At 43.5% G+C, this 25,214-nt stretch overlaps 1 protein-coding gene across 2 annotated transcripts in view; it reads left to right on the forward strand.

Annotated features, from left to right (window-relative positions):
* Positions 1–25,214, forward strand: part of LOC122789778 (phosphatidylinositol-binding clathrin assembly protein-like) — a 2,259,505-nt gene that overhangs the window by 585,650 nt on the left and 1,648,641 nt on the right. For both annotated transcript variants that reach the window (XM_044057218.1, XM_044057217.1), the window contains one exon: positions 21,944–22,037. In XM_044057218.1, the coding sequence (XP_043913153.1) occupies positions 21,944–22,037 (94 nt within the window). The remainder of the gene's footprint in view (positions 1–21,943; positions 22,038–25,214) is intronic.

Genomic DNA, 25,214 nt, shown 5'->3' on the forward strand with positions numbered 1-25,214 from the left:
GCCATGAGAGAGCAATTCCAATGGCAGGGACAAGATTTCTCAGATTCAAGGAAAAGGCTTAGGACCTTTTTGCATTTACCACAACATAGGCCTTTAGCTATACCTCCAGTTCTTCCTGTTATGGATGATGCATTTAATGATGCTTGCACTGCTCCTGATACTTTACCTCCAGCCCCTGATAAGCCCGATAGGTTCTACAGGGTCCTGGACACTCATCACCATTTATACAAGGCTCCTTTTACAGATCCCGAGACTATCTCCCAGGGGCCTAAGGCAGTAGCTTCGACCTCAGTTAAAAATCCTCTCCCTTCTGAAAGGGAATCCAGGTCCTTAGAGAGATGGGGCAAAAAAGTATACACCTCTGCTACTCTCTCAGCTAGGGCATTGAACTGTCAGTTTCATATGATCCAATACCAGGAGTTTATGCTTGATCAGTTAACTAAGAAACTGTCCTCTGATGATTCTTTAGATAAGAAATATGTTCTAGAAATGGTGCATAACATTCAGCAGGTTAGTAACCATTCCTTAAAATGTGGCTATGATGCACTGGAGGCTTCCTTTAGATCAGCCATGACTGGCACAGTTATAAGAAGGCATGCATGGTTGAAAGAACAGGTCTTGCCGGATCATGTTAAAGCAAAACTATTAGATGCTCCTATGGATAAGGTCAGTTTATTTGGTTCTCCTGCTCAACAGGTACTGAAGAAAATGGAAGAGAAGGCAAAATCTGTACAAACAGTGAAAGATTTCTTACAGGTTCAGCCTCCAAGGTTTAGCAGGAACTGGCCTTCCAAAAATTGGTCCTTTCCAGACTCCTCTAAAACTCAGAGAGGCAGGAATAGGCGCACAAGAGGCAGAAATCAATCCAGAGGAGGTGCCTATAGGGGACGCCAATGGCAAGGTAACAACCAACGAGGCACAGACACAACTACTACCACTGCAACAGGACAATCACAGTGACTTGGCTCTGGCACCGCCTACCAGGGAACAAATAGCAGCACCCTTAGGCGGAAAGTTAGCCTTATTTTCAAAAAAACTGGCACTATATCACAAGAGACAAGTGGATTTTGCAAACTATAGACCAAGGCTACAGGTTTCATTTCCACACTTTACCAGGAAAAAGAGGAATGCCAAACCTACCACCAAATCAAAAGACAGAAGCTCTAAAACAAATAGCTCAATTAGCAAAGATGAGAGCTGTGGAAAGGGTACCATCTATGGAACAAGGCAAGGGATTTTACTCCAGACTATTCCTGGTACCAAGAAAAGAGAAAATTGGAGGCCTATTCTCGACCTGTCTGCTTTAAACACATTCATCATTGTTCCAAAATTCAAAATGCTGACCCTACATCAACTTCTTCCCATGCTGGGCAAGGAGTATTGGCTGGTAACTCTAGATCTCAAGGAGGCATACCTGCACGTCCCCATACGACCAAATTGCAGAAGATACCTCAGATTTCTTGCAGGATCAGAGCATTATCAATTCTCAGCATTGCCCTTTGGCTTATCTACTGCGCCCAGAGTGTTCACGAAATGCCTGGCATCAGTAATCGCTCACTGCAGGCTTCAGGGAATCCAAATATATCCATACCTGGACGACTGGCTGATACAAGCGGACAACAAAAACAAGCTAACAGAAGACTTACAAAGAGTCATTTGCTTACTACAAGCCCTGGGATACACAGTCAATATAAAAAAGTCAAGACTGATACCATCCCAAAGAATAACCTTCTTAGGTGCAGAATTGGACACAGTAAAACAGATGGCATTCCTAACTGCAGAAAAACAAGAACAACTTCCTCTCTACTTCTTGGCATTAACAAAGCAGAACAAACTAACAGCAAGGAAAGTACTGCAGGCCTTGGGCTTCATGGCATCCTGCATAATCCTGGTCCCCATGCCAGACTGCATATGAGAAAGCTACAGTGGTACCTAAAGAATTTATGGTCTCAACACAGGCACAGCTTAGAAACCGAAATACCACTAATTCCATGCCTGAAACAAGAGTTCCTATGGTGGGCTCAGGCATGCCAGTCAAACCCAGGTTTGCCCTTCCACAGCATTCAACCAAGCCAAACCATCACAACGGACGCCTCAGACCTCGGTTGGGGGGCCCACATGCTGGACAAGTGCATACAAGGCTTATGGACTCCAGATCAGCTGCACCTGCACATAAATCAAAAAGAAATGCTGGCAGTAAAACTAGCAATCCAGAATTTCAGACCATTCCTCCAAGAAGGCCAGTTGATGATAAGGACAGACAACACCACAGTCATGTGGTACATCAACAAACAGGGAGGCACTCATTCATACCCTCTATGCCGGATGGCACTGGACCTATGGAATATGGCTCTGAGTTACAACATTCAGTTACAAGCAATTTTTGTACCGGGAAAAGAAAACACCCTAGCAGACATATTAAGCAGAACTACCTCTGATGCTCACGAATGGATGTTACACCCGGACATCTTCAAGGTCATCACAAAGAAATGGGGAATGCCACAAATAGACCTATTCGCATCCCCACTCAATCACCAGCTCAAGAAATTCTGCACAAGGACGTACCACCCACTTGCTTGGAAGGTGGACTCTCTATCTTTCAGTTGGAAAGGCCTGACAGCATACGCATTCCCACCACTTCCTTTGATGCACAAGGTGCTATTGAAAATCAAAGAGGAACGTCCAAGGATCATTCTGATAGCTCCAGATTGGCCAAGGCAACATTGGTACCCATTACTGAGGAGCATGTCTCGGGGGAAAATGTGGACACTACCCCTGATTCCTTTGATGTTAACTCAGAGCGACTACAACATCCTGCATCCAAACCTGAAAACTCTGCAACTCACTGCCTGGAACATTACATAAGAGCAACTAACCCAGATTTATCCCAAAGGGTTAAAGACATTATCCTTGAGGCCCGCAGACCCTCAACAAGAAGGAACTATGCAGGAAAATGGAAAAGGTTTCTCATTTGGAGTACCGAGAGGGGCAAAGATGTGTCAAAGGTAGACATTGCCAACATCCTGGAGTATTTGGCAGAGCTTTACCATACAGGCCTGTCCTATTCCTCCATCAAGATACATGCATCAGCTATTTCTGCAGAATACAGCTTCGATCCCCCTGTATTTTCGCATCCTCTACTCAGGCAGTTTCTGAGGGGAATTAAGAATGTAAAACCTCCTAGGAAACCACCATTACCAGCATGGGACTTGAACTTTGTCCTAGAAAAATTGACACTCCCTCCTTTCGAACCAGCAGCAACAGCAGATCTTCAGCACCTATCCTGGAAAACTGCTTTCCTGCTGGCAGTTACCTCAGCAAGAAGGGTTTCTGAGCTACAGGCTTTAATGGCAGTACAACCCTTCCTAATTTTCCATCAAGATAGTGTCCATGAGAACTAATCCTACATTTATGCCTAAGGTGGTATCCAGAGTGTCTTTAAACCAGGCAATCCACCTACCTACCTTCTTCCCCAATCCACAGAACAGGGGGGAAAGACTGCTGCATACTTTGGATGTACATAGACAGTTGCGCTACTACCTGGACAGAACCAAGGGCAATAGAAAACTGACCAGCTTCTGGTAGCATATGCAACAGGAAGGGAAGGAAAAGCAATTTCCAAACAGACAATCTCCAAGTGGATAGGAAATTGCATTAGATTCTGTTACTCCTACCATGGAAAACAAATTCCACAGAACATAAGGCCTCATTCTACAAGGGCTACAGCCACTACCACAGCTTTCTTACGAGGAGTGGCTACCAAGGACATTATAGAGGCTGCTACTTGGACCTCCGTGCATACATTTGCCAAGCATTATAACTTACCTTTATACTCTAGATCCCGAGCAGGGTTTGCCACTGCTGTTTTGCAAGGGATCCTAACTACACCATAATTTCTTCTTCCTCCTCCCCTAGTTTGGCTGTGGTATTCTACCCATTTGTAAGGACTGCAGATGCATCCTTGAAGGACATAGTACAGTTTTGTACCTACCATAAATGTAGATGTCCGAACAGGATTGCATCTGCAGTCAGGATTACCCACCCTCCTTCCCCTCTGTGGTATTCCTAGGGTATTTGCCCACCTAATAGCTAGCTGGGGGGGATCTCTTATGGTGTATTTGTTTGTATATATGTACGTACATGATTATTTTTTGTGTTTGCCTTCTACTATTTGGAAACATTGGCATTTATCCAAAATTTAGCTATCCAAGAGGGCAACTGGCATCTGGGGCAAGAAACACTGAGGAAAATGGCGTCGGCTGATGCCTTTATACCCGAAGAACTGCAGCTATGACGTCGGGTGAAGTGCGACACCAGCCGAGGCCAGACCCAGACTTTGGAATCCGGCCGACCGAAGGGCTGCCTGACGACAGGACAACCCATTTGTAAGGACTGCAGATGCAATCCTGTTCGGACATCTACATTTATGGTAGGTACAAAACTGTACTTTCCCACAATTTCCATTTATTTCTGTGTAATTTGCTATTACTGCCTTCTAAGTATCCCACGTCCAGTTCTTGCATCTCTGTTACAACATCTGATGTTTTAAATACAGTTGGTTTATAGTAGGAATGGTTCTATCAGGCCTTTTTTAGTACTGTTAATTAAACAGCCAGATAATCAGTCAGGATCCATGGAGGAAGTATTTTTAGTTTTGGTGAGCACCTTCGGTAAATGTTCTTTAGTGACAACTGGGGGGGGGGGTCCTGAGAAATTCGGGGATAAGCACATTTTTGGATAGTCATCTCTGGGGTAAAATGCACACTGAATTTGTTTGCTAGTATGTTGGAAATATTACTGGATCAGAGTAGGTGGTGCTATTATGAATAAGTTCAGAGCACCAATGTGTCTCGTTTCATAGCATAGACAAGGACTGATTTTTCATTGAGCAGCTATATATTTTAAGAAGTTTTTGTTTCACTCTAGCCATGGTACTGTACTGACAAGACTGCACCCCACCTTTTGCATATGCCTGGAGGATCACCACAAACTGCAAGATGGCAACTAAGAAAAAACAGCAAAAAATAGATGAACACCGTGAATTTAAAGCCGAATGGGAAGAAAATTATGCTTTTATTCAAAACTCTATGGGTCTGCCAACATGTTTAATTTGCAGTGAAAAATTATCCAATAAAAAATCAAATCTCGAACGTCACTTTTTAACAAAGCATGATGCATTTGCAAAGAGATATTCTGTTGGAGAAGAAAGAAAAAAGCGGTGACAGAATTAAAGCAAAAAATGCAACAATCAACATCAATATTCAGCAGCTGGATACAATATTCAAGTAATGTGACAGCAGGAAGTTTTTTTTTTTTTGTGTTTCTCATGAGATTACAAAGCATGAAAAACCTTTCACGAATGGAGAATATGTAAAAAAAAATGCTTTTCACATTTGGCCAAATATCTCTACTCTGACTTCAAAAATAAAGATGATATTATTAAAAAAAAATTGAAGACCCCTCACTATCCGCAAAAACTGTTCAGGACAGAACCATTAAGATGGGCAAGAATGTCAGAGATCAACAGATTAATGATATCAAATTGGCATCTGTATTTTCTTTGGCATGTGACTAGTCCTGTGACATGAAGGATATTGCACAAGTTAGCCTTCTGGGACGGGATGTTTCTGATAAAGGTCTCCATGAAGAATTACTGGCTTTGCTGCCTCTTAAAGGACAAACTCGAGGTGACGATATCTCTGCAGCAATTTTGAATTTTTGTTATGGAAGTTGACATCAATAAATTGGTATCTATTGCTACAGATGGAGCACCCAGCATGATGGGTAAAAACAAAGGCTTTGTTACTGTCTTCAAACAAAATGTAGAACACTGTTTTTACATTTCATTGTATTATTAAGCAGGAAGCGCTATGTGCCCAGTCATTTCCCATCGAAATTGTAAAGGTGATGGATTTGGTAGTAAAAATAGTTAACCAAGTAATGACAAGCGGTCTTAATCACCGACAGTTTTGTGTCGTCCTTTAAGAAGTAAACAGTCAATATTTTGATCTTCTTTTGCACAATAAAGTTCGCTGGTTATCCAGAGGAGCAGTTTTGAAATGTTTTGCTTCATGCCTTGAACGTATTAAGACCTTTTAAGTGAAAAGGAACAGAATATCCACAGTTAAGTGATGAAGAATGGTTGCAGAAATTCTACTTTGCTGTTGATGTTCGTGTTTCACTGTTGCAGTCATTACTCTTGGGTTATCCTGCTGGCAGGCTACCTGCAGTCGGCCTGAATTCCAACGCCTTGGTCCGGCGTCGGTTGCTGTCTCCTCTTCCCTGACGTCAGTGCGCCAGGGGTATAAATGATGCAGCCGACGCCATTTTCTCCAGTCTTTCTTGCTGCGCGGTGCCCGAAGCAAAAGCAGTTTGCAAGTGCCGGTCGGCCGACTCCTGAGAGTTTCAAAATTGAATTTCACATCCGAAGTCTTCATTAAAGCTAAGTACCCCATTGGGGAAACTTTTTTCTTACTCCAGACCAATGTCAGAAAAAGTTAACAATTGTATTTCATGTGGGAAGCAAATACCTCATAAGGATTTTCATTCTTACTGTATTCCTTGCCTAGGCCCTGATCACGACATTGCTAGCTGTCGGTTTTGTGCTAGATTTAACCAACGCACTATTAAGCGTCGGAACGATTTTGCCTTTCATTACTTTGGCCGAAGGTTTAATTATATAATGCCGTCGGAACAGCCAATGACCGGAGTTTATAAAAAGGAAAAGGACAGGCATCCGAGGTCCAAAACCGACAAGGCCCCCACTAGGCCAGTCGCTGGTTTGCCGGTTCTCAGTGAGGCGCTCGCTACCTCAGAGCCACAGGCCACTACCGACTCCCACGTGGAGCCGACTAGGCCTCGATACTCAAGGTATTGGACCCTCGTATACTATTCCCTCAGATGGGTCCAGAGCCGCTGAGCAGGCATCAGCTTCTGAGGGTGTTTTCAGACCTACACAATTATATGTCAAGCCTACCTCAGCTTCAAAGACTAAAACACCTGTAAAGACGAAACAAGTACAGCATTCTCCTGGACAGACTTCCATGCCTAAGAAACAGATGCTTAAAATGGCCGAAAACCTAATTACTTTGATCAGGGGTCCCCCCCCCGATGAGGCCTAGGCAAGAGACAGAATACGACTCTTCTGATCAGGTTTCAATTTCCTCCGACTCCTCTTCTGAACAGGGATACTCTTTTCCTCCCTATGAGTATTCTGATGCTGAAGAATCTATTCCTTCAGCCTCTCCTCCTGAGGATTATGCTTTTGGGGAAACCCTACATACCATGAGGGAGCATTTTCACTGGGAGAGCCAAGATTATTCAGAATCTAAGAAAAGGCTCAGATTTTCTTTTACTACCTCAGCACAGACCTCTTGCTATTCCACCTGTTCTAGACATTGTAGATGTATTTTCAGAGTCCGGCCTGTCTCCTGACTCTCTACCCCCTGCACCTGCTAAGCCAGACAGATACTACAGGGTTCCAGACTCTCATAAATTTCTATATAAAAACCCTGCTGCTGACCCAGAAACTATTTCTCAGGGTCCCAAAGGGGTCAAGGCTTCCACTGCAAAAAACCCTGCCCCCTCTGATAGGGATTCTAGGGCACTGGACAGATGGGAGGAAAAAAGTTTACACTTCTGCTACCTTGGCTGTAAGGGCTTTAAATTGTCAGTTTCATATGCTTAAATATCAGCAATACTTAATGTGACTGCTTAAACAGAAAATGTTGACAAATTCTGAATGTTCTGATAACAAGGAAATGCAGGATTTATTGCATGCAGCTGAATAAGTGGGAAAGCATACTTTGCAATGTGGTTTTGATTCACTGGAGGCCGCTGTTATGGGTTCTGTCATTAGAAGGCATGCTTGGTTAAAGGAAGAGAATCTGCCTGATCATGTTAAAGCAAGATTATTGGATGCTCCATTACAGCATGATACTTTGTTTGGTGTTAAGGCAGAAGAGGTGTTGAAGAAAATGGAGGATAAAGTGAAATCCATGCAGACAGTTAAGGATTTCGTACAGGTACAGCCACCCAGATTTAGCAGGAACTGGCCTACAAAGAATTGGTCCTTTCCAGTGTCAGACAGGCCACAAAGAGGCAGATACAGATGCCCCAGAGGCAGATCCAGCCCCAAGGCTCATATAGGCCTAAACAATGGGGTGCTTCTACCACCAACAGTGGAAAGGACAAATCACAACCATACAGGAAACAGTCCCAATGACTTTCCTCTGCCAGCACCAAGCACATATCTTTTGGCAGCCCCCTTAGGGGAAAACTAGCACTTTTTTCACCAAATTGACACATGATTACCCAGGACAAATGGGTCTTGAACATTGTGTCTCAGGGCTACAGGTTCCACTTTCACACCCTGCCAAGGGCAAAAGGTATGCCAGACCTGCCACACAATCAATGGGCAGAGGCACAAAAGCAAGTTTCATCCCTCATGGACATGAGGGCCATTCAGCAAGTACCATAACAAGAGCAGGGACAAGGATTTTACTCGAGACTTTTCCTGGAGACCAATACTGGGCCTGTCTATTCTAAACACATTTCTGGATGTTCCAAAATTCAAAATGTTGACTCTACAGCAGCTACTGCCCATGCTAGGCAAGAAGGCTTGGCTCGTTACTTTGGACCTAAAAGAGGCATACTTGCATGTCCCAATCAGACAATCTTGCAGAAGTTACCTCAGATTCATAGCTGGCTCAATGCACTACCAATTCTCTGCACAGCCCTTTGGCTTATCTACTGCTCCCAGGGTCTTCACCAAATGCCTGGCACCAGTAATTGCATTTTGCAGAGAAAGAGGAATTCAAATATATCCTTACTTGGACGACTGCCTTATTCAAGCAGATAACAAAGACATTCTACTACAGCATCTGGCGTTTGTAAAAAGATTACTAATTTGCCTAGGGTACACAGTAAATGAAAAGAGATGATATTCTTGGGTGCAAGCTTAAATACAACTGCCCAGGTGGCTTATCTCACGCCAGACAAACAAAGACAACTGACTTCTTACTTCAAAATGTTGGCAACAAAGACCCAGTTATCTGCAAGAAAAATTCTGCAGGCTTTGGGATTCATGGCATCCTGCATTCTGCTAATTCCATATGCCAGACTGCATATGAGGAAACTACAATGGTATCCAAAAAGTGTTTGGACTCAACATTGCTACAGCCTGGAAACATTAATTACCCTCATTCCCTGCCTGTAACAGGAGTTTCAATGGTCGGCACAGGCCTGTCATCACAACAAGGGACAGCCGTTCACTTTACCCACAGCCAGGCAGACACTAACAACGGATGCATCAGATTATGCCTGGGGGGCCCACATGGCAGGAAAATGTATTCAGGGCACATGGTCCGCAAGCCAGATGCATCTTCATATCAATCAAAAAGAGATGCTAGCTGTTCGGAATGCCCTAACAGCTTTCAAGGATCTACTTCATCCAGGACAACTACTGATAAAGACAGACAATACTACAGTCATGTGGTACATAAACAAGCAGGGAGGCACACCTTCCTACCTCCTCTGCAGACAAGCCATGACTTTGTGGGACATAGCATTGACTTATCAAGTTCACCTGTAAGCACAATTCCTGCCAGGAAAAATAAATACTCTGGCAGACGAACTAAGCAGAAACCTCATGGATCCCCACGAGTGGAAACTGTATCCACAAGTCTTAAGCATGATAACCAGGAATTGGGGATGCCCAGACATCTGTTTGCTTCCCCTCACAACTGCCAACTACAGAGATTCTGCACAAGGACTTATCACAAGCAAGCATGGAAAGTGGATGCCGTATCCTTCAGCTGGAAAAACCTAACAGTATATGCCTTTGCTCCACTGCCACTCCTCCCCAAGGTATTCCTAAAGGTCAGACAAGAGAAGCCAAAACTTATACTGATTGCCCCAGACTGGCCACGCCAGCACTGGTACCCAATCCTAAAGAACTTGTTTCAAGGTCCAGCCTGGACATTGCCTCAAACTTCTCACTTACTGACCCAACAAAACAATCAGATCCTGCACAGCCACATCAGTACCTTAAATCTAGCAGCATGGCGGATAATGTAGCCATTTAGAACACTCCATGCTCCAAAGCTGTAATGGGTGTTATCTTGGAGGCCAGGAGGCCCAGTACCAGAAAATCGTATGCAGAAAAATGGAAGAGATTCTGTGCTTGGAACTAGGAACAAGGAATTGACACGTCTGTACCAAAATTCCTCAGATTTTACAATATTTAACTGAGATGCTGGACAAAGGCCTATCCTTTTCATCAATTAAGATTCATGCCTCTGCCATTTCAGCCCATTACAATACGGAACCACCTATCTTTTCTCATCCTTTAATAAGACAGTACCTCAGAGGGGCCAAAAACATAAGACCTCCAAGGAGAGCACCAATACCTGCATGGGACCTAAATTATGTCTTGGAAAAACTCACACTGCCTCCTTTTGAGCCAGCCTCCACAGCGGATATTAAATTCTTATCCTGGAAAACAGCTCTGCTCCTAGCAATAACCTCTGCAAGACGAGTCTCGGAGTTACATGGCTGTGGAACCTTTTATCATTTTCCATCCAGACAGGGTTTCTCTGAGGATGAACCCTACATTTATGCCTAAGGTGGTGTCCACTGTGGCCATTAACCAAACCATTCACTTGCCTTCCTTTTATCCAAACCCACAGACTTCTGCATTCTTTGGACATGGACAGCTACACTTCTACTTGGACAGAACTAAAGCTTTCAGAAAGACTGAGCAACTTTTAGTGGCATATGCTGCAGAATCACAAGGAAAAGCTATCTCAAAACAGACCATTTCAAAATGGATAGGCCATTGCATTTGTTTCTGCTACTCACAGCATGGCAAATCAATGCCTAAGGGCATTAGGCCACATTCTACCAGAGCAGCAGCCACTTCAGCAGCCTTTCTCAGAGGAGTACCAACCAAAGACATCTTAGAGGCTGCAACTTGGAGTTCAGTGCACACTTTTTCAAAGCACTACCACTTACCTCTCCACTCTAAATCCAGAGCAGGCTTTGCCACTGCAATTCTGCAAGGCCTCATAGCCTCTCCTAATCCTATTTAGCCCAGCCACCCATCCTCAGCTTTGGGATTCTACCCAAGAGTAATGACTGCAACAGTGAAACACGATGAACAAAGTACAGATGTCCTTCAAGAATGCAACTGCAGTCATAACATATGGGTTGTCCTGTCTCAGGCAGCCCTCGGTCGGCCGAATTCCAAAGTCTGGGTCCGGCGTCGGCTGGTGTCGCCCCCTCTCCGTCACTACGGCTGGAGTATAAAGGCATCGGCCGACGCCATCTTCTTCAGTCTTTCTTGCCACGCGGTGCCCAAAGCAGAAGCAGTTCGCAAGTGCCGGTTGGTCAGCTCCTGTGTTTTCAGTACCGAAGTCATCTAAAAGATAAGTACCCCGTTGGGGAACATTTATTCTTGCCTCAGCCAATGTCAGAACAAATTGAGAAAGTTAATAATTGTTTGTCTTGTGGTAAACAAATACCTCATAAGGACTTCCATTCTCTCTGCCTTCCCTGCCTGGGCCCAGACCACGACGTCTCTGCCTGTGCTGCCTGTGCCTGCTTTAATAAGCGCACCCTCAGGCGCCGGGCAGAATTCGCCGAGGACTTCTTCGGTGAATCCTTTGCGTATATCATGCCGTCGGAACAACCGACAACCCAATCTGCTAAAAAATGCAAGGACCGGGACCGACATCCTCGGCCCGCGTCCACTACCGATGTTTCTCCTAAACCCTCTACTAGCGCTCCGGCTCCTTTGGAAGTGGTAAATCTACCGCTCCAGGCCGACGACACAGCGCTAACACGACCTTCGGTCTCGGATACCTCTCCGGTGCCTGTTGTTGATTTTCCTCCGGAAACCGAAGTTCTGGATCTACCTGACAACATCCCGGTGGACAAGGTAATGCCTGCACGTGGGGCTGCTAGGCTTCCTGTTTCCATGTCCATCAAGGCCTTTGCACGTGCTAAGGCCGCCAGTCAGGCCAAGGCCCATCCTAAATCTGCCCAGGCCCCTTCTTCTGATAAGCAGATCATGTCTCTGGCTGCAGATCTTATTTCCCTTATCAGGGGGTCTCAGCCTCATCCGGACAGGGGTTCTCAGCCACCTGCAAAGAAAAGGCCTAGATCTGAGCAGGCGGACGACCTCTCCTCGGATGAAGCCTCTGGGGATTCTGAGCATTCTGACACTCAAGAAGAACCCTTCCAGGCCTACGAGGAATCTATTCCCTCAGCCTCCCCCCCAGAGGATTTCTCATTTGGGGAAGTTCTGCATTCCATGAGAGAACATTTTCAATGGCAGGGTCAGGAATTCTCTGACTCCAGGAAAAGGCTTCGTACTTTCCTCAAGCTCCCCCAGCACAGACCTCTGGCTATCCCTCCAGTTATGGATGTTTTGGATGATGTTTTCTCTGACTCCAGTGCCAACCCTGACTCTCTTCCTCCTGCTCCTATCAAGCCGGACAGATATTATAGGGTCCCTGACACTCACAAGCACCTTTTTAACGCCCATTCTGTGGATCTAGAAACTATTTCACAGGGCCCCAAGGGAGTGGCTTCCTCCTCTGCCAAAAACCCACTGCCAGCTGACAGAGAAGCTAGGTCCCTGGAGAGATGGAGTAAAAAAGTATACACCTCCACTACCCTAGCCATGAGGTCTCTTAACTGCCTTTTTCACATGTTTCAGTACCAAGATTTTCTCCTGGATGATTTACAGAAAAAGGTAGCCTCTTCTGAGCCTATTGATAAAAAGGCACTGCAGGATCATATACATAGCACTCAGCAGGTTAATAACCATTTTCTGCAGTGTGGTTATGATGCACTGGAAGCTTCATGTAGGGCAGCTATGACTGGGGCTGTAATACGTAGACATGCTTGGTTGAAGGATCAATCTTTGCCTGACCATGTTAAAGTAAAGTTACTGGATGCACCTTTGGAGAAACAAAAGCTTTTTGGTGCTACTGCACAAGATGTTTTGAAATCCATAGAGGAAAAAGCAAAGTCAGTACAGACAGTAAAGGATTTCCTTCAGGTTCAGCCACCCAGATTCAGCAGAAACTGGCCCTCAAGGAATTGGTCCTTCCCCGGCTCTGACAAGTTTCCAAGGGGAAAAAGCAGACGAGCCAGGGGTAGAGGACAACACCAAGGATCTTACAGGGGCCGCCAATGGCAACCTCCAAACCAAAGAAGTGGCGCAGACAGTTCAGCTGCACCACAGGTACAATCACAATGACTTCACTTTCGTACCGCCTACAAAGGTTCAAAGAGAAGCACCTTTGGGCGGAAAATTAGGCTTATTCTCACAAACAACATTCAAAAGTCAAAATTACTACCATCCCAACAGATTACATTCCTAGGAGCCAAACTGGACACAGAAACACAAATGGCCTACCTCACAGAGGAAAAACAGCAGCGTTTACCAGAGTACTTCAAAGGCCTAGCAAGCCTTTCCCAGCTGACTGCAAGGAAAATCCTGCAGGCCCTGGTTTTCATGGCATCTTGTATTCTTCTGATACCTTTGGCAAGACTTCATATCAGAAAGCTGCAATGGTATTTAAAAAACTTATGGTCTCGACACAGCAACAGCCTAGAGGACATAATCCCACTTATTCCATGCCTGCAGAAGGAATTTCTATGGTGGGCTCAAGCCAGTCAACTAAACAAAGGCATGTCTTTCAACAGACCTCAAGCAGGCCAAATGATCACAACAGACGCCTCAGACCATGGATGGGGGGCGCACATGGAGGGCAGATGCATTCAAGGCCTATGGACGCCAAAGGAAAGACATCTGCACATAAACCAAAAGGAGATGTTGGCAGTGATGCATGCCATCGAGACTTTCGAAAAATCACTACAAGAAGGACATTTGCTAATAAGGACAGATAACACCACTGTCATGTGGTACATAAACAAGCAGGGAGGCACTCATTCTTATCCCCTCTGCAGACTAACAATGCTTCTCTGGGAAAAATCCCTGAGCCTGAAGATACACTTACAATCCCAGTTTGTACCAGGCAAGGACAATGTACTGGCGGACAATCTGAGCAGAAACTTCATGGATCCACACGAATGGATGTTGCACCCTCACATTTTCTCTCAACTGACAAGGACATGGGGAATACCGGACGTAGATCTCTTTGCTTCTCACCTAAATCATCACCTGGAAAAGTTCTGCACAAGGACTCATCACCCTCTAGCTTGGAAAACGGATGCCCTCTCCTTCAGCTGGAATTCTCTAAAAATGTATGCATTCCCTCCTCTGCCTTTGCTGACCAAGGTGATACTGAAAATAAAGGCAGAACAACCAACAGGCATCTTGATAGCGCCAGACTGGCCAAGGCAACATTGGTACCCACTGCTATTGACCATAACTCGGACCAAACCATGGCCTCTGACCCTATGGCCCCTGCTCCTAATGCAACACAATTACAGGACTGTACATCAAGACCTGAAAACATTGCATCTGACAGCCTGGAGACTTCCATGACTTCAACACCTAGCTCTCTTTCCAAATCTGTTCAAGAGATCTTGCTGGAAGCACGCAGACCTTCCACCAGAAAAACCTATTCAGCCAAGTGGAAAAGATTCAGCATCTGGAATGCCAAAAAGGGTCAGGACACAGAATTACTGAGTATTCCTCGGATATTGGAATACTTGGCAGAGCTGTTTCATACCGGGCTCTCATACTCAATAAAGATACATGCCTCAGCAATCTCAGCAAAATACAACTGTGACCCTCCAATGTTTTCGCATCCTCTGCTAAGACAGTTTTTAAGAGGGATAAAGAATATCAGACCTCCCAGAAAACAACCAGTACCTGCATGGGACCTCAACTATGTGTTGGAAAAACTAACTCTTCCTCCCTTTGAGCCAGCAGCATCCTCAGAAATGCAATTCCTTTCATGGAAGACTGCCTTCTTATTGGCAGTCACTTCTGCAGGAAGAGTTTCGGAGATACAGGCACTCATGGCAGTGCCCCCCTTCCTCATTTTTCATCGACAGAGTCTCCCTAAGAACAAATCCTACATTCATGCCAAAAGTTATTTCCAGGGTGTCTCTAAATCAAGCAATTCATCTGCATACATTCTTTCCCAATCCTCAAAATAGGGGGGAAAAACTACTGCATACTTTGGGCATACACAGACAACTACGCTACTACTTGGACAGAACTAAGACCACCAGAAAGTCTGACCAGCTGTTTGTAGCTTATGCTGCTGGAGTACAGGGAAAGGCAATCTCCAAACAAACAATTTCAAAATGGATTGGACATTGCATCAGATTTTGCTATTCTTTTCATGGAAAAGGTGTGCCAGCCAATATTAGGCCACACTCCACCAGAGCTATAGCCACTTCCACAGCTTTCCTAAGAGGAGTGGCAACAAAAGGACATTTTAGAGGCTGCTACATGGAGCTCCGTGCATACATTTACCAAGCACTACCACCTGCCATTATACTCCAGATCCCGAGCAGGCTTTGCTTCGGCAGTCCTGCAGGGGATTATAGCTACACCATCCTTATCATAGTTCCTTCCACCCCCAGCTTGGCTATGGTATTCAACCCATATGTTATGACTGCAGTTGCATTCTTGAAGGACATAGTACAGTTTTGTACCTACCATAAATGTAGATGTCCGATAGATATGCAACTGCAGTCGGATTCTCCCACCCTCCTACCCCTCTGTATCCTTCTTTTTGGGGTCACTACCCCTCTTCCCTTCAGCTGGGGGTATCTCCTATGGTGTATCTGTTTATTACTGTTGTGCATGCTTGGGATTATTTTTTATCCATTTACAAAATTTAGCCTCCTGAGTGGGCACCTGACATCTGGGGCAAGAAACACTGAAGAAGATGGCGTCGGCCGATGCCTTTATATTCCAGCCATAGTGACGTCGGAGAGGGGGCGACACCAGCCGACGCTGGACCCAGACTTTGGAATTCGGCCGACCGAGGGCTGCCTGAGGCAGGACAACCCATATGTTATGACTGCAGTTGCATATCTATCGGACATCTACATTTATGGTAGGTACAAAACTGTGCTTTGTGTACCTACCATAAATGTAGATGTTCGAGTGTATTCACTGTTGCAGTCCAGGTTACCCACCCACCATCCCCCTTTTTCTTTGCTGGGTCTTATCTGCACTTCTCTATCCTATACAACCTATTTGGTGTATTTGCTTGTAGATGAAGGAAATGTTATTTTTGTGCATGCGTTTTTATTGGCATATTATTCAGCCTACCAATTTGGGGGCACCTGGCATCTGGGGCAAGAAAAACTGAAGAAAATGGAGTCTGCTGCATCTTTTATACCCCTGGCGCACTGACGTCAGAGAAGAGGCGACAGCACTCTGACGCCGGACCTAGACTTTGGAATTCTGGCTGACTGAGGGTAGCCTGCCAGCAGGATAACCCAAGAGTAATGACTGCAACAGTGAATACACTCGAACATCTACATTTATGGTAGGTACACAACTGTACTTTTCCTGATACCAGCAGACAGAAGCGTTCTAGGTCCAGAGGTTATAAATCAGCTAAGGGACATGGGGCTACCACTCAAAGGAATAAACAATGGCATGCTTCCACTTCTAAGTCGGGAAGTTCTAAGCCTGCATCTCAGTCTAAGCATTCTCAATGACTTTGTCCAACTTCTGCCTGTTCCTGCTTACCCAGAGTTTCCTTTAGGGTGAAGGTTGGCCAGTTTTGCAAAGGTCTGGGCCACCATCACGGATGACACATGGGTACTATCCCTAGGACACAGGTTTTCTTTCCACACCTTTCCTGTGCACAAAGGAGTCCCGGACATTCCCTCCAGTCAAAAGGCAGAAGTAGAAAAGTAAGTTTTGTCTCTGTTGCATCTGGGGGCAATAGAATCAGTTCCTGCTCGGCAGGTAGGCCAAAGCTTCTATTCCAGACTTTTCTTGGTGCAAAAAAAAAAAAAAAAAAGGCACCTGGCGGGCTATCCTTGATCTATCCATTCTGAACTCTTTCTTGGTGATTCCAGAGTTCAAAATGCTCGCTCTTCATCAGTTGCTACCAATGTTGGACAGGGACTCCTGGCTGGTAACTTTGGATCTCAAAGAAGCTTATCTGCACATCCCTATCTGGAAAAGCTGCAGGCAGTTCCTTCGTTAGAGTGGGCAAGCAGCATGATCAATTCTCTGCTCTGCCCTTTGGCTTATCTACTGCTCCCAGAGTTTTTACAAAGTGCCTGGCTCCAGTTATTGCCTTTTCCAGGCAGAAGAAAATTCAGATTTACCCTTACTTGGACGACTGTCTGATTCAGGCAAGTTCTCTGGAACCGCTGTTAAAGGATTTGGAATTTGTAAGGACTCTTCTCTTCACTGGGTTACACTCTCAACGAGCAAAAGTCAAAAATGGTACCATCAAAGGAGATAACATTCCTGGGAACAAGTCTGAACACAGCCGCCCAGATGATGCATCTCACCCATGAGAAGCAGACAACTCTTTCAGCTTACTTCAAGGACTTGGCAAGCCTGTCCCAGCTCCCTACAAGGAAGTACCTGCAAGCTCTGGGATTCATGGCCTCTTGTATTCTCATGATTCCATATGCGAAGCTGCATATGAGGAAATTGCAATGGTACCTCAAGAACCTTTGGTGTCAACACCAGATCTTTTGGTTCAGGAGGGGGAACAATGTTGCATCTTCCTCTTCAGACTCTCCATTTGGCAACATGGCTCATTATATGAATCAGTCCACTTCTTCCCTTTCCCAGCAGGTGGTTGATGTACTTCATGAGGCCAGAAGGCCTAGCACTAGGAAGTTTTACGCTGGGAAATGGGAAAGATTCTCTCAGTGGATGCAGGCAAAAGACAAATCTTCTCAGCCTACTCTTTCTCTGATCCTGGAATACTTGGCTGACTTGCTTCAAGGTGGACTTTCCTTTTCCTCTATCAAGATCCATGCTTCAGCTGTTTCTGCTTACTGTTCTTTTGAACAGCCCATTTTCTCTCATCCTCTGATGAAAATGTTTCTCAGGGGTACTAGCAATTTAAAACCTCCCAGAAGGGCACCAACTCTGGCGTGGGACCTTAATTTGGTGTTTGAGAAGCTTACACTTTCCCCCCTTGAGCCAGCTGCCACTGCAAATTTGAAGTTTCTCTTTATGTACAGAGACAGCTCAGGTTCTAATTGGTCAGAACTAAGGATCTTCGAAAGGCAGCTCAGCTATTGGTCAGCTTCGCTCCTGCATCTCAAGGCAATGCTATTTCTAAGCAAGCCATTTCTAAATGTATTGCACACTGTATTCCTTTTTATTTTTTTCATGGCAAGGTTCCTCCTCAAGGAGTGAGGACCCACTCAACAAGAGCAGCCTCCACTTCTACAGCTTTTTTAAGGGGTGTCCCTACTAAAGACATTTTAGAGGCTGCCACATGGTCTTCTGTACACACTTTTACAAAGCATTATAATTTGCCTTTGTTTTCTAGATCCAGGGCAGGGTTTGCCACTGCTGTTTTGCTGGGCATTCTCTCCAATCCTTAATTGTCTTGGCACCTCCTCCCTCTTCTCTGGGCTTTGGTAATCAACCTATTTGTTAGGACTGCAACAGTGAAACACGATGAACATAGTACAGTTGTGTACACTTACCGTAAATGTAGATGTTTGAGTGTATTCACTGTTGCAGTCCTGGTTTCCCTCCCTCCTTCCCCCTGTTTTGTTTTTCTCCTGCTCTCCTTTCCTAAGGTGCAGACTTTATTTGGTTTAGTTTACCAAGGATGCGTTATATTTTGGCTAAGCCTTGTTTCTTGGGGGCTCCTGACATTTGTGTTAAAGACTGAGGAGGTGATGTCTGCTGCCTCCTTTTGTATCAAGGATACTGACATGCTATACAACCGACGGCATCATATTCCCTTACCTTTGGTATTCGGGTTGATCGATGGCTACCGGGGGCCAGATAACCCATTTGTTAGGACTGCAACAGTGAATACACTCCAACATCTACATTTATGGTAAGTGTACTCAACTGTACATTTTTGTCAGCATGTGTAAATGAGCAAAATATTTTTTTTAAATTTAAATGAATAAAAAAGAAATATATTATTTTAATTCTAGGAAGGATAATGTTGAGGTACGGTTAAAAGGCAAATTAATGAAAAGAAGAATTTGAATTGAATATTTAGGAATACTGTTTGATGAAACAGAAACATGAACAGATGTTGACTGTAAGAAACAAAAGATTGATACAAATGCCTGTTTACATCAACTGGAGAACAGATGTTGACTGTATGAAACAAAAGATTGATACAAATGCCTGTTTACATCAACTGGATAAGAATTGGAAATGAAAGTGTAAAACCTCTGACAGTAATAAATTTTAAGATCTGTTCATTAACAGCGTATGGTATTGAAATTTAGGGATTGGGTTAAAAGGCAACATTTTTAATGTCTAAGGTCTACAGATTGATAAGGTATTTGTTTGGGTTGCTGTTATCCTTCCTAGAGATAAACATCTGTGAAGAGTTTGGAATGCTATCAAAAGTAATTGCAGAAATGGCAGTGTTATCTAGCTATATTAGAATCATGGAATTATGGTTAAGACATGGTGAAAAATGTTTGGTTGAGAAGAGTCTGGCTCAGAAGAGTAACTCAAGTCAGATTAGGTAAGAACGATAAAACAAATTTTGATGAAATGTGATTTGAAGTATCTTAAACTATTTAGAAGGCGCCATACAAATGAGTGATTCTTATATCCCGTACTTGAAGTTAAGGAAGGGAGGTTGAAATTATTTTTGGTAAAACAAGTATACAGATTTTTTAAGAATGTTATTACAGAATACTTCAATTTTGACATTATAATTTGAATGTGTCAACTTTAATATATTAATGTAGTTTTTTGAGAGTAATATAATATGTGAAGGAAAAGATGTAAAAGAGAAGTACTTCTTGAGATGTCCTTCCATTTCACTATTGTGTGTGGTACTCATTACATTAGGTGGATCCTCTGCCAAGGAGGGGGTCTAACATCTGGGCTGTAAACCAAAGCCTTTAGGTTGCCTTAAGGTACGCCATATGTCACATGTATGCTCTTTGTGAAGCGTAAGGCATAAAGATGTAATCTGGATGTACCATCCTCAGAACTTCTTTGCTGCCAGTCTGAAGACCATCTCTTGATCATCGGTCTGAATGCCAACGTTCTGTTGCTGGTTTCCAAGCCATTGGAGATAACTGCCCAGTTGGGGTTCCGTTTTACTTAACTTTTTCTTTCTGTTGCTTGTGGGGTTTCATGTCATCCAAGAAGGGTAAATGCTAGTGTGGGAGACCGATTCCCCATAAAGACAGCCACAGACAATGTCCGTTTTGCCTTGGTGCCTCGCACGACTCTACGTCCTGTTCCTTCATGGCTTCCTAGAGGGCTCTACTGGTCCTTCCTCCTCCCAAGTTTCTTCTTAGCTTTGCCAGTCTTCCAAGTGTAGTAAGAACTGCAACAGTGAAATGAAAGGACATAGCACAGTTGTGTAAAGTCTTGCCATTATGGTACATGTCCAACTCTTCACTGTTGTATTAACTCACTCCCTACACCCCCTGGTCCATTTCTTTTCTGGTGGTATTGTTTACCTCTCTTTTCCTTGGACTGGCATTCCTAATGAGGCTTTCAGTGCTGAGGATATTACGTCTGGACGTCACCTTTATGCCTTATGCTTTGTAAGGAGCCATACATGTGACATACGGCGTACCTTAAGGCAACCTAAAGTTTTCAGTATACTGGCCGGACGTAGGGCTGCCCTTGGCAAGGACCCCCCCCCCCCCAGTGTAATGAATACTGCAACAGTGAAGAGAAGGACATCTACCATTATGGTAAAATTTTACACAGCTGTACTTTATGAATTTGCAGTAAAGCAACCAAGGAAAGTTTGGTACATGTTATATTTTTGTATAATGTTTCAAGAAATGAGAGAAGGTGCTTTGATAATATTAAGTCTTAACTGTAACCTCTATTAGATGGGTGATATGGATGAACTATGAAAACTTAATTTACAGCAGCTCATAGTAGCATAGTATGCCAATTGGAAAAATGGTTAATAAATAAAATTCATAAGAAAAGGATAGCAAAAAATGCGGGAATTGGTATTACATGAGAAAAAAAAGGATAAGAATATTACTTTTTTTATAATATAGTTTTAATAAAACATGAATATATATTTATTTGTATTCAAGCTGTCAGAAAAAATATTTTATGGATTGTTTTTCTTACCTGTGAGTTAATGGCATGTTATTTTTAAATTGGTAGACTAAAGTGCAAATTTATGAAAAAAACAAGTAGTTGAAATAAATGAGAGGAAGAATTGTGTGTGAGTGTAGTGTGCACTTTTATTTATTTTTTACATTTTAGTGAATGGGAACTGCAGTTTTTATTACTGTTTAAAATATGTTAAGCAAAAAAGTATATGAAATTTGGAGATTGCAGCTTGAATAGGGCATTTTGAGTGTATTTTGATGTCCCTCTGTATGCTGCGAATGAGAAAGGGATATGTTAAACTTTTTTTATTAAAACTAACATTTTTAAAGTGAACAAAAGCTTGGTTTGGATTTAGAGGATTGCTTTAGGTAGTTGCGGTGTTTTTGTGATTGGAATCATTCCTGAGTGCATTTAAAGTGTACATTTTCTTTAGTTTTATTGTGCAGGGTAAATGTGGTGGGTGTACAGGAGTTTTTGGAGCTTTGATGATGCAACAAAGGTATAATGAACTGTTGATGCACTGAATGAAATAAATGTTTTATCCCACCATATATTGAGTCCACTATTTTTGCACATGTATAGCTAAATATGCATTTAGATAATGCAGACAAATGAGAGAACTAAATTTGTGTTAATAAATGTAATTTAAACATATTGTAGGTATATATAAAAGTAGATTGATTGCTGTTTCTGCTGTGTCTTATTTGTGAATTGCAGGGTTGAAGGTGTGATGAGGACAATGAACACAGAAAAATTATTGAAAACCCTTCCCATCATACAGAACCAGCTTGATGCACTCCTTGATTTTGATGTAAGTATTTTTGTATTTTCTCATGTAGGAATATGTAATTGGCTGTGACTTTTGTTTGAGGAAATGATTCTGGCTGTAATATGGGTATTGACAAAAAGCCTGGCACCAGTTACCACTTTTTTCAGAACTCTGGGAATTCAAATATTTCTATGTCTAGACAACCTGTTGTTAAAGGCAGCATCACAGCAGACCCTTCTCTGTGTCACTTTTTCCCCTCCTGAGTTTGGGGCTCATGATCATTTTAAAGTCCATTCTGAATCTTAGCAAAGACCCGGTCTTTCTGGGCTGCAGAGTGGGCACGAAAATCATGCAGGCTTTCGTACCATAAGACGAGGTACAGAGAATCTCCAACTGCTATCAGTTTTTCCTGCCTCTTCAAACTTGCACTACAAGAGAAGTTCTCAGGATCCTGGGATTCATGGCCACATTAATACCTACAGTGCCTTTCGCTAGCCGCTACATAAGAAAGATTCAGTGCTACCTGACATCTCTCTGGTCCCAGCATTCTTATCTTTTTGACACCCAGATCCCACTTCTTCCCTTTCTAAAGAAATAAAGAATTCTAGTCGTGGGTTATAGAGGTAAACCTCAACCCAGGCCTACCATTCAAGTTGCAGATACCTCAGCAGGAGCTGTGCACAGACACCAGAGATGTAGTGTGGGGGACATTGGTCCCTGAGAGTCCAGGGACAATGGCCATCAAATCAGAGGACAGAACACATCAACCTGAAGAAGATGCAGGCTCTTATTTAGGCTCTACAGATCTTCTCATACGTTGGCGCCAGGCTCCCTCTAAATTGTCAAAGATAAGACAAGTGTCATGTGGTACATAAACTAGCAATGGTGGACAAGGTCTTATAAGCTATTAAGATTGGCTCTTATAGCATGAGAACAGGCCATAAAAGCAAATATGTCCTTCCAAGCAGTTTCCATTCTCATGACAATGTCCAGGTGGTCTTTTTAAGCAGATTAAGGGAAAACTCTCAAAAATGGATGCTGAACAGAGAGGTCTGTCTTGACATACCCCACAAACGGGCTTATTCTTCAGATAGACTATTTGACTCCACCAACAACAGGCAACTACAGCTGTTTTTGTCCTCAGGCATGGAGGACGGCTACCGTATCCTTTTCTTGGAAAAGGTTTTTTATGCCTTCCCTCCTGTTCTGCTACACTCGTCTGCCTTAGTGAAACACCAGAGCGAGACAGTCCTATCCCAAAGAAGTTCAATAGGCCTAAGCCTGAAATTGAGTTTCATAACCCGCAGTATACAAATGCTTTTTCAGATGCCTGCTACAGTGAACTTTAGTGGAGACTGTTATGGTGCCTGATACATGTATGTCCAAAACGACTGATCTTACTGATGCTGGCAAGACAAGGGAAACCCCCATGTAATCATTTCTGAAGGACTCAAAGGTATACCACAAATATTAGTAGGACAAGAGATACCTGGGTGACTAATTGAGGTATGTCAGGAGTTGAAGCCTCTGGCTGTTTACAGAGACGTCACTCCTAAAAAGAAAAAGCAGAAATCCAAAAATGGTTCTTCAGATATCCATGGGAAAGGAGTAGATGTTTACCTTTTTTTTTTCCCCAGAGCCTGTTCAAGGCTATCATGACACTCAAACCACCATCTTTTGCTTCCTCATTTTCTACCCTCAAAAGAGGCATTTTATAGAATCATCCTTAGAGGATGATGAGGCAAAGTCTGATTCTGATGAGCACTCTCCAGGCCAAGTTCCACTGCTTCTCCTGTGGAGGACGTTTTCATTTGTAACAACCGTTTCTAACACGATGAAGCATTTTAAATGGAAATTCAAACAAATACCAGATTTGCAAAAAAGGTAGTATAACCTGATGAAGGCAGTCACATCTGCACCTGCTCCATTGTCTCTTATCCTGGAGAACTTTCTGGATGCTTTTACTGCCACTTTCACTTCTGCTAACTCCCAGCTACCAGCCTCTCAAAGGTTTTTTAGAATTTGCAAAGTGCCTAAAGATCTAAAGTTTCTCTGCAAGAACCCTTTTGCAGATCTTACTGTTTTTTTTTTTTTTTTTTTTTAATTTTTTTCCGATGGATAAGCCATTTAAACTTGTATCTGGTGCTAATGTCCTTCCCTCCGATAAAGATAGCAGGTCACTAAATAGATTGGGGGGAAAAAGGCATACGACTCTTCCACTGTAGTTTGCAGAGCCCTGATCTGTCAGACCCAAATTGCTAAATGTTGACTGACTGTCGGGGAAATTTAAATAAAACGTTGGCCTTTTTGGAAGGGGCAAGTATTAAGCAACAGGCTATGTCCATGGTGGCTCAGGCTTCACAGGCGTCTAGACCTAGTGTCATATACAGCTATGATATGACTCAGTGGAAGCTTCCACCAGAGCAGCTGCTAGTTCTTTTATCAGAAGGTATGCATGGCTTCGCTCTGTCCTTCCAGAGGATAGCAAAGCCAAGCCACTAGATTCTCCTCTGAGTAGGTATCTTTTATTTGACCCTGATGCAGCAAACTTGTTTTAAACTTTGAGAACAGGAGAAAATTAAGAAGTACAAAGTTTCCTCATTTCCTTACCCAGGTATCTAAGAAACTACCCTGCAGAACCCATCTGCTTCTCTCACAGGGAGAAAAAAATGCCTAGGAGGAGATTTCAAGATAAAGCAGACAGGAACTCAAAATGTGGGAGGCTTGTCTACCTAGACAAATCAGCATGGCTATCTTTTTCTCTCTCTCCTGTCACAGACTTTCTTCTTCCATGGGCAATTGGCAGCTTATGACCACAGACAGACTGTTTACTTTCCATTATTCAGTATGGTTGCAGAATGACTTGGAAGAAAATGCTTTCTTTCAAGAGCATTTTCCCAGAACCTCCAAATTCGATTAAGACCCTACCTCCCATCATTCAATTTTTGCTTAACCAGGGTGTAATAGGACCTGTACCACACCACGACATGGGAAAGAGTTCTATTATTGACTTCTCCTTGTACTGAGAAGAGGAGAATGGAGACCTATCCTGGATTTGTTTCTTCTCCGCACTTTCCTCAAAGTCTCTTTATTTAAGATAGTCATTCCAGACTCTTCTGCCCTTCATAATTTGCAGGGTTTTCTTGTGTTCTTGGATCTGAAGGAAGCCTTCCTTCTCATCTCGATCCACCCCTTCCTTCAGAACATTTCAAAGATCTT

This window comes from Protopterus annectens, chromosome 15.part0 (assembly GCF_019279795.1).
Source record: "Protopterus annectens isolate FY-2018-M chromosome 15.part0, PAN1.0, whole genome shotgun sequence".
Taxonomy (NCBI): Eukaryota; Metazoa; Chordata; order Ceratodontiformes; family Protopteridae; genus Protopterus; species Protopterus annectens.